The sequence below is a fragment of the Neophocaena asiaeorientalis genome, unplaced genomic scaffold (genome assembly GCF_003031525.2).
Source record: "Neophocaena asiaeorientalis asiaeorientalis breed wild unplaced genomic scaffold, Neophocaena_asiaeorientalis_V1.1 scaffold177, whole genome shotgun sequence".
NCBI classification, from domain to species: domain Eukaryota; kingdom Metazoa; phylum Chordata; class Mammalia; order Artiodactyla; family Phocoenidae; genus Neophocaena; species Neophocaena asiaeorientalis.
Window position 1 is genome coordinate 23360650 of NW_020172779.1, and position 9088 is coordinate 23369737.

At 62.5% G+C, this 9088-nt stretch overlaps 2 protein-coding genes across 7 annotated transcripts; one reads left to right on the forward strand and one right to left on the reverse strand.

Annotated features, from left to right (window-relative positions):
- Positions 1-22: 22 nt before the first annotated feature.
- Positions 23-3989, forward strand: LRRC14 (leucine rich repeat containing 14). Of its 5 annotated transcripts, none has more exons than XM_024741129.1 (4): positions 23-693; positions 1606-1959; positions 2140-2724; positions 2844-3989. In XM_024741129.1, exons 2-4 carry the CDS (start codon positions 1631-1633, stop codon positions 3409-3411), a joined length of 1482 nt encoding a protein of 493 aa, XP_024596897.1. In that variant the 5' UTR covers positions 23-693; positions 1606-1630; the 3' UTR covers positions 3412-3989. The 5 variants fall into 5 exon arrangements, with proteins under 5 accessions (XP_024596897.1, XP_024596896.1, XP_024596899.1 ...); XM_024741128.1 differs by having other exon boundaries at positions 23-502; positions 616-1959; XM_024741131.1 differs by having other exon boundaries at positions 23-502.
- Positions 3990-4338: 349 nt separating this feature from the next.
- LRRC24 (leucine rich repeat containing 24) lies at positions 4339-9082 on the reverse strand. 2 transcript variants are annotated; one of them, XM_024741107.1, is made up of 6 exons: positions 8472-9082; positions 7427-8184; positions 6800-7050; positions 6374-6652; positions 6036-6204; positions 4339-5365 (listed from the first exon to the last, which is right to left on the reverse strand). In XM_024741107.1, exons 3-6 carry the CDS (start codon positions 6965-6967, stop codon positions 4443-4445), a joined length of 1539 nt encoding a protein of 512 aa, XP_024596875.1. In that variant the 5' UTR covers positions 6968-7050; positions 7427-8184; positions 8472-9082; the 3' UTR covers positions 4339-4442. The 2 variants fall into 2 exon arrangements, with proteins under 2 accessions (XP_024596875.1, XP_024596874.1); XM_024741106.1 differs by having other exon boundaries at positions 6800-8184.
- Between the last annotated feature and the right edge of the window lie 6 nt (positions 9083-9088).

Consider the following 9088-nt stretch of genomic DNA (forward strand, 5'->3'; position numbering starts at 1 on the left):
TGGCGGCCTGTGTCCCCGTCTCTGCCTGGCCGCACGAGGCCGGTGCGGGCGCTCGGGACGGCGCCGCCCGGGAGGCGGGGGTGGGAGCCCAGGCGGTGTGGCTGCGGGGAGGGGAGGACCCGGAGCACGGTGCCGGGCTGAGCGGCCTCGGGTCCCAGGAGGCGACGCGCAGGCTTCGAGGGCAGACCCCGCCCGGAAGGAGGAGGGCGTCGGATTTAGAGCCTCCCGCGGCTCGAGGCTTGGAGGAGCCGGGCGGGGGCATCTTCAGGGAAACGGCGGAGCCGCGGGCCGGTGGGGGGGACGGCGGCCACTACACAGAGGCTCCTCCCACGGTGACCACACTGGCTGCTTTCGTTTCTTCTCGTGACAGGTGCTTGGTTGGTCTGTCCTGTCACAGCGAGGTATGAATCGTCCTCGCGAGATTTGTCCACAGGCAGAGCGAGGCCGAGGGTTGACGTCCCGGGCTTCTCAGGAACCAGTGTCCTAAGGACTTGTGTGTGAGGTCCGCAAGAGCAGGGGCTCTGGAGCCAGGCTGCCACCCTTCCCGAGCTCATCACCCAGGCTGTGACCTCTTTCGGGCAAGACCTAGGTCTTAGTTGTCTAACCTGTTTTCAGGGAGATGACCCAGAAGCAGTTTTGAGGATGAGGTGCCAGGCGGGCGCACAGTAAGTCAGCAGCAGAGCTGACACCCAGGTACCCTGTGCTCTTGGGCACGTCCTTTGTGCTCCTTGTCAGTTTGGACGTCCCTTTGGCAGCTGCCTCTACCCATCTGAGCAAAGGCTCCTAATTTGGGGCCTCTGAATCCCATGGGTTTGAGACTTGGTCTCTTAACATGGTTCTCCAGGGAAGAGAGAGAAGTTTACGCAGGTAGCGAGGATCTTGATGGGTGAGGCATTCTTTCTGTAAATCTCCAGGGGTCTCCGTACCTGATAATGCTCCTGGAAGACAGTAGTTAGAACCGGGGCTCGTGTTGAGGGCTTGGGTTACTCAGGCCCCTTGGACTCAGAGTTGTCTGGGTTCTGGTCTTTTCTACCTGCCCTGCTGTTTATTAAACAGTATCTGTACTTCCAATTCTTCTTTGCTGTGCTGCACAGAATCCAAGGGCGGCCTCCCGAGGCTTCTGAGGAGGCTGGGAGAGGGTCCTGTGATGCAGCTTCCAGCCCCCTGGTAGTATCCCATCTCTCTAGTGCTTGGGGGATAGGGGCCTTTGTTTTTGCCTACTTTTAAGGAAGGGCAGAAGAGCAGATCTCTGATAAGTGGCATTGTGATTTGGGAGGCCTGGAATATAGATGGTGGGCCCTGCAGAGTAACAGCCATCAAAAGCACACGCAGGCAAGGTGGTCATCTCTGGTGCCATGCTGTTTATGTGCTGCTCGATGGCTTTGTCTCCCTAGGGAGGCCCCCGTGCTGGAGGGCGGGGACTGGGGGTGGCCTCGTTCTTCTTTTCACTACCCTTAGCCTAAGGCAAAGCACCTAGCACTTGCTCTTTAGTGCCATGGTTCTACACTCTGTGCCGAGCACCATGCTGAGCTTTCCCGCTACCAGCGCGTGGAGGGGGTGGAGGCCTGGGGTCTGTCCTCCCCACTGAAGGGCCCTTCCCTGCAGGTGGCCTCCTGCCCGGCCCAGCACCATGCACACCCTTGTGTTCCTGAGCACACGGCAGGTGCTCCAGTGCCAGTCAGCTGCCTGCCAGGCCTTGCCCCTGCTGCCACGAGAGCTCTTCCCCTTGCTCTTCAAAGTGGCCTTCATGGACAAGAAGACCGTTGTGCTGCGTGAGCTGGTGCACACGTGGCCCTTTCCACTGCTTAGCTTCCAGCAGCTGCTGCAGGAGTGTGCCCACTGCAGCCGGGCCCTGCTGCAGGAGCGGCCTAGCACAGAGAGCATGCAAGCCGTGATCCTGGGGCTGACTGCCCGGCTCCACACCCCGGAGACTGCGGCTGGCACACAGCCCCTCTGCAGGTATGGGCTCACTGGAGGGGCCCTCGGGCCTGGGGGGTGCAGAGAGGGTCCCCTAAGAGGTTCCAGGCTAGTGCAAGAGCACAATGCAGGAACAGGCATGTTGCTCCTGTCCTAAGGTGGCTGGGAGTGGGTGTGGGCTGTGTTCCCTTGTCTCCTGCCTCAGCCCACCCGTGCTCCCAGGAAGCACGCGCTGCGGGTGCTGGACATGACGGGCCTCCTGGATGACGGCGTGGAGCAGGACCCGGGCACCATGAGCATGTGGGACTGCACGGCAGCTGTGGCCCGCACGTGCATCGCACAGCAGCAGGGCAGGACTGCAGAGCCCGGCCTGGCCCCCGTTCCTGTGGAGGTGCGTGTGGACCTGCGGGTGAACCGGGCCTCTTACGCGTTCTTGCGGGAGGCACTCCGTAGCAGCGCGGGCAGTCCACTGCGGCTCTGCTGCCGGGACCTGCGGGCTGAGGACCTGCCCATGCGCAATACCGTGGCCCTGCTGCAGCTTCTGGATGCGGGCTGCCTGCGCCGCGTGGACCTGCGCTTCAACAACTTGGGCCTGCGAGGCCTGTCTGTCATCATCCCACACGTGGCCCGCTTCCAGCACCTGGCCAGCCTGCGGTTACACTATGTGCACGGGGACTCTCGGCAGCCCTCTGTGGACGGCGAGGACAACTTCCGTTACTTCCTGGCCCAGATGGGCCGCTTCACCTGTTTGCGGGAGCTCAGCATGGGCTCCTCTCTTCTCTCGGGGCGGCTGGACCAGCTGCTCAGGTGAGCAGGCCCTGCTGTTGCCCTGCCCTGCCCTGCCCTTCCCTTCCCCTCCCCTCCCCTCCCCTCCAGGAAGCCTTCCCCTGGCCCAGCCTGTTTGTGATCCCTTGTGTCCTCCGCAGCACCCTGCAGAGCCCCCTGGAGAGCCTGGAGCTGGCCTTCTGCGCCTTGCTGCCTGAGGACTTGCGTTTCCTGGCACGGAGCCCCCATGCTGTCCACCTCAAGAAGCTGGACCTGAGTGGCAATGACCTGTCCGGCAGCCAGCTGGAGCCCTTCCAGGGTCTGCTGCAGGCAGCAGCAGCCACGCTGCTGCACCTCGAGCTGACCGAGTGCCAGCTTGCCGATACCCAACTGCTGGCCACACTTCCTGTGCTGACTCGTTGTGCCAGCCTCCGCTACCTCGGCCTCTACGGCAACCCGCTGTCTATGGCAGGCCTCAAGGAGCTCCTGAGGGACTCGGTGGCACAGGCCGAGCTGCGCACGGTGGTGCACCCTTTCCCCGTGGACTGCTATGAGGGCCTGCCCTGGCCACCGCCTGCCTCTGTCCTGCTGGAAGCCTCCATCAATGAGGAGAAGTTTGCCCGCGTGGAGGCTGAGTTGCACCAGTTGCTACTGGCCTCAGGCCGTGCCCACGTGCTCTGGACCACAGACATCTATGGGCGCCTGGCTGCAGACTACTTTAGCCTGTGATCTCCAGGCTCTGGGTGAGAGTTAGGATGTCCTGGGGTCCAGGGCTGCTGGAGGCCTCTTGCCCCTTGGGTAGTCAGAGCCTTTGGGACCTTGCTGGAGGCCTGACACGAAGGCACTGGTCTCTGATTTTTTTGCTCCTGGGCGCACCTTGAGTATGCCCATGCTTTTTGCAGCACCCTGTGCAGTTTGTCCTGCACTTGCTCCCCTGACTCACTGACCATCTGTGGGCCTGAGGGCTGGATTCCAGGCCTACATGGCCCTGCTTGGTTTGGCTGCACTTAGCTGCCCTCCGGTGTCCTGGTTCTCTCCTTGGAATGTTCCTGGGATCTATGAGCTGAGAGAGGATGTTTTCCTTTGGGCCCTCCCCAAGAGCAGACTGCTCTGGGGTGGAAGTTTGGACAGGGGCCTGCTTCAAGGAGGGTTGGGCTCCCAGGCACTCTGGGGCCTCTTAACGTTCTCCTTTCCCTGGCACACAGGAGACTGCCTGTCGGCCGGGTTTGGGGGCCAGAGGGTGTCTTTAAGGTACAAACGTGCAGTGTGCTTAGAACTTAAATCTGTGGCTATTTTTTCTGTCCTAACTGGTCAGAGTGAGTTGTCTCTTGCTCTGCTCTCACCCCCAGCCTGGCCACCGGGTGACATGTCTTAACGGTCTGCAGCCCCATCTTTTCTCTAGACATCTCCACAGTCCGTCGCCCCTCCTGGCAGAGGTTCAGGCTTTTCCTGGGGCGGCGGGGCCCGAGGCGGACCTGCAGAGCTGGAGGTCTGGTTATTTGGGCAGGGGTCTTTTCTGGAGGGTCTCAGTGGGGCGTTGGAAGCCTACCCTGGCTACCCGCCGTTCGCGCCCCAGAACTTCCATCTGCAGGGGTCCGCAGGTGCTTCCGCCCCGCCCGACGCCCAGGGACCCCATACACGGCTCGCGACACGGCGCAGCTTCCACCATTTACTGATGGCGCTGGAGCATGCGCAGGGCGAGCCGAGCCGGCCAATCTGCGGGGCCCGCGTCATCAGCGCGCGTCCGCCCCGCCCGCCCCTCAGCAACGGATCTCGTAGGCGGCAGGCGGCTGCAGCGGGAGGCCCTGCGCGACTCCGGGCGCTGCGCCCTCGGCCGCCTCCGCCGGGCCCTCGGCGAAGAGCGGCTTGGAGCGGTCGATGACGAACATCTCGTGGCCCCGCTCGTCGCGGAGCTCCTCGAGCTGCGCGAAGGTGCAGGGCCCGTCCGAATAATCGTTGACGAAGAGCGCGCCCTCCCCGGGAGGCCCCGGTGCCTTTTTGCGCCTGCGCCGCCTGCGGCAGATCATGGTCGCCAGCAGCAGCGCCGTGAGCGCTAGGAGCGCGATGGCCGTCGCGATGGCCGTCTGCGAGGCCAGGCCCAGGGCGCGAAAGGCCATGCCGCCCACCTCGGGCAGGGGCTCGTGGCTGACTGGGTCAGCGGCCCGGGGCGGCGCAGGCGCCAGCAGCAGCTGCTGGGACAGGTTGACCAGAAGCTGGAAGGGCAGGCGGGCGGCGCCGCCGGCGTTGGAGGCCTCGCACTCGTATTTGCCAGCGTGGGCCAGGGTGATGTTGGTGAGGAAGAGCATGCCGCTGCCCGTGTCGGATGCCCCGGGCCCACCTGGGCCCGGCACCCCGCCTCCAGGTTGGGCCTGGGCCTGCGGCGGCCCCTCGCGAGGCTGCGCCACCTTTCTCCAGGTCACCAGGGGCTGCGGGTAGCCGGAAGCCTGGCAGGCAATCCGCAGGTCCTCACCCAGGTTGGCTGTCACCTCCAGCGGCTCCACATGCACAGAGGGTGGGATGCAGATGAGGCTACTGCCAGATACTTCCAGGAGACTCTGAAGTGCCAGGCGGGGGGGCTCTGCACACGTGATTTTCTTGTCCCTGGAGCTGAGCAGTCGCTGGCCCTCTTCCTTGATCCAGGTTCCCAGCCAGTGCAAGGCACAGTCACAGCGCCACGGGTTCTCTGTGGGCAGAGCAGCAGCGGACAGGTAGCTCAGGGGCGGCCCGAGCACAGCGTGTGTGGTTGAGGTTGTTGGCCAGAGCAGGAGCCCCTTTCTCACCTCCCACAGCTGGGGACCCCTGCCACCCCTTCTCTGACCCCAGTCTCCTGAAGTGTGGGCAGCCAACCCCCCCCCCCCCACCCCCGTCTCCTTTCTGTGATGCACGTCCAGTTTACTTCACCCATCTCTGAGAAAGCCCCCGCTCCTCTGATGTCTCTCCCTGTGACAAGTCTTGCTATCTGGGGGGAACCTCTGTGTGCACATAGATATCCCATCTGCACTAAAACCTTGCACATCCTGCCAGTCTTGTCTTCGGGTGCTGTCTCCAGGAAATGTCCCCAGTCCTGGTCTTATCTTCCCAGTTTTTTCCTGTCTGGCCCTAAAGTGTGTGAGCCGCTCAGCTATGTCCAGTTTGTTCAGGGACTCATACTTTTTCTGTCTTCCTTAGGCAACAGTAACCCGGCCAGCACCCCTACTCCTAGCAGTCTTCTGTCATGGCTGTGGGTGGTGGTGGGACCCCCCAGAGCACTGCCACTGGAGCCCCCTCCACAGCTGGGCCGGCTACGTACCGCCACCACTGTGGTCAAGGAAGCTACCTTTGCATGAGAGTCCCTTGCCCCCAGAAAGAGGTACCTGTGAGGCGCAGGACCTGCAGGCTGGCCAGGGGCTGTAGGGCCTCCTGGCTGATGGTGCCCAGCTGGTTCCTGCTGAGGTCCAGCAGTGCCAGCGAGGAGAGCCCGGCCAGGGCCTGGTCCTCCAGCAGCTCGATGCTGTTTTCCTGCAGGTGCAGCTCCTGCAGTCGCTGAAGCAGGGACAGTAGGTCATCAGGGAAAGGGGCCCTGAGGTACATGTCCCCTTCTTACCAGGCTAGACTGGGCTGCCTTTTCTCCCCTTCGCTACTCCAGCCCGGTAAGGCAGGTGGCAGTGCAGGAGGACCTCTTGCCCGTCTTGCCCACTCCTCCCCCCCTCACCTGCAAGTGTAGGAAGGTGAAATCCAGCAGCTGTACCAGCTGGTTGCCAGCTAGGTAGAGCACGCGCAGTTGGGCCAGGCCGGCAAAAGCGCCAACGCGCAAGCCGCGCAGCTGGTTGCCGGTGAGCGCCAGCTCCAGTAGGCGCGACTGCGCACGGAAGGCGCCTGGCTCCAGGGCGCGCAGGCTGTTGTTGTGCAGGTAGAGTCGACGCAGGGAGGCGAGGGGTGCCAGGGTGCCCGGCTCCAGGCGCGCGATGCTGTTGTCCTGCAGGAACAGCGTCTGTGCCAGAAGGAGGGAGGGAGGGCGTTTACCCCGCTGAGGGGGTCTCTCTTTTCCGTAGGGCGCCCCATTCACCCACCGGGAGGCTCACACACCATCCCTGCGTGTCGCGGGCACCCCTGGCCCGCAGCCCCACTCGGTGCCCACCTGCGTCCCAGGCGGGATTCCAGACGGGACCAGGCGCAGCCGCAGGGCGCCGCACTCCACCGTGGCGCTGTAGCAGCGGCAGGCCGCAGGGCAGCCGGCAGCGCGAGGCAGGGGACCCGGCAGTGACAGCAGCGACAGCAGCAGCAGTGCGGGCGCCCCTGGGGCCATCTCTTGCGGGACCGGCCGCAGGCCACGAAGTTGCAGCCTTCGCAGCAGCCTCCCTACAGTCTGGCCCCGATGGGATGCGCCTCCTGAAACACAGGTTGTCAGGCCTGTCCCTAACATTTGAGAGCCAGTGAAAAGCACGGATGGAGGTACACACCGTGTCTGATTTTTGAAGTTTGAAATTAGTTCAAGAAACTGATAAAACTGCCTTCCTTTATAAAAAAGCATAAAGATCTGGGGCATCAGGTTTCGGTTTAGAATTTCTCATGTCCTCCGTCTTGCCACACAGGCCACAGAAGGAGAGCCTACACCACCCCAACCCACTTCTCTCCCCATCCCATCTCTGCCCAAGGCTCCACGCTGCTAGTGTCTGTCCCTGCCCTCACCTAACCTTGACCCAGGGTTTACTCTAGGCATTTTTGTCTCTAGAACTCATGCTATGACCCCAACCCTGGGATTCACCTGTTGTGAACTGATGGAGGACATGAGCACAACTGGTCTCGGGGGAGCCACCAGCCAGCCACAGGCACAGTTTTGTCCAGCCTCTGGCCCTGCCTCCTGGGGGTGGGGGTTGGTAGAACAGCTTAGGTAGAATAAGAGCTTTTCCTCAGGGAAATTGTTAGACAATTGGGGGATGAGACAAATAGGAAAGCCAGTTCAGAAGCTGTGGGACTGTGTTCTCCATGCTGGCTCCGAGAAAGGTGCATCCGTCTTTGGAGGTAGGTGGGGCCCTGGAATGGCTGGGGTGTGAAAGAGGGGCCTTGGGCCACTAACTGGGTTTTAGTGTAGTTTCCCAAGTAGGCTCTGGGAACACTGATCTCCTGGGCTCTGAAGGAGTGTGTAGTGTTTTGGGGTTTATACACATGCAGCTGTGATCCTAGAGAGAGGAGAAGGCCTGGGTCTAGTTCAAGGCACAATGAGTCCAGTTGTAAAGGTGGGGACCTGGGCTGAGAAGCCAGCCAGTATGAAGCCATGGATGGTAGGGCTGAGGGTGTGCTATCAGCTAGCCTCCAGCCCCACCTCTAATGGTCCCTGCTCTGAACACCTGCCTGTTCACCTGGTCTCCCTATTAGGAGAGTGAGTCATGTGGAAAGACACCAAGTGGCCTTGGTGTTTGTTTAAATCTTGCTCTAAATTGTAACTCACATGATTATTTAAGATCACTGAAGAGAAGCAGGCACAGCAGGGCTTCCCTGGTGGCGCGGTGGATGGGAGTCCGCCTGCCGATGCGAGGGGTGCGGGTTCGTACCCTGGTCTGGGAGGATCCCGCGTGCCGCGGAGCGGCTGGGCCCGTGGGCCGTGGCCGCTGAGCCTGCGCGTCCGGAGCCTGTGCTCCGCGACGGGAGAGGCCACAGCAGAAGTTTTAATGGAATCGCTTTGGCCCAGGCAGAGGCAGTTCCCAGATGTCTCAGAAGGTGTGTGAAGAACCCCGAGAACTAGGGGGCATACTCTGAGCCCCCAGGATCCATTCCCTGAGCAAAAGATTTGGCCCAGGGCGCCCACCTACCTTCCAGTGGCAAGGCCTCTCAAACAGAGAAGGTTCTTGATCTCCTCCTCAAGACTCAGGGGACTGCTGCCCACACGGACACCCACTAGATGCTGATTTCGTGTGGAAGGGCTGGCCTGGGCAGCATTGAGGATTCAAGCAGGAAGAGCAGGGGAGGCCAGGCCAGAAATCCTTTTACTCAGCGGAGAACTCCCTAATCTGGCTGGGCAGGGGGCGGGGCGTCACATACTGGATTTGGAGAAGGCTGTCACTGTCTCCAGGGAGCCCATCTGTGCGGGGAGGGGAGGTTGGAGGGGTAATGGAAGAAGCCCTGTGACGCTCTCCAGCGCAGTGCGAGGCCCGAGTCGGGTGCCTTGATCTCCCAAGGCGCCCCTTGCATCTGCTCCGGCGCGGCCTGTCCCGGGCCGGTTCACGGCAGGGTGTGGTCCCCGCCAGGTCGCACGCCCTTCTCGGTGATCGCCGGGGACAGAGCCGGGATGGCCCCTGATCCCGCCCCCACGCCCGCTGACCTTGGGTCGGGCGCCCCCTCACCTGACACTCCTGCGGCGCGGCTCCCCCGCCGAACGCCGGCCCACAGAGCAGCGCCGGGCGGGGGAGGGGCGGGCGCCGCTCGCGCT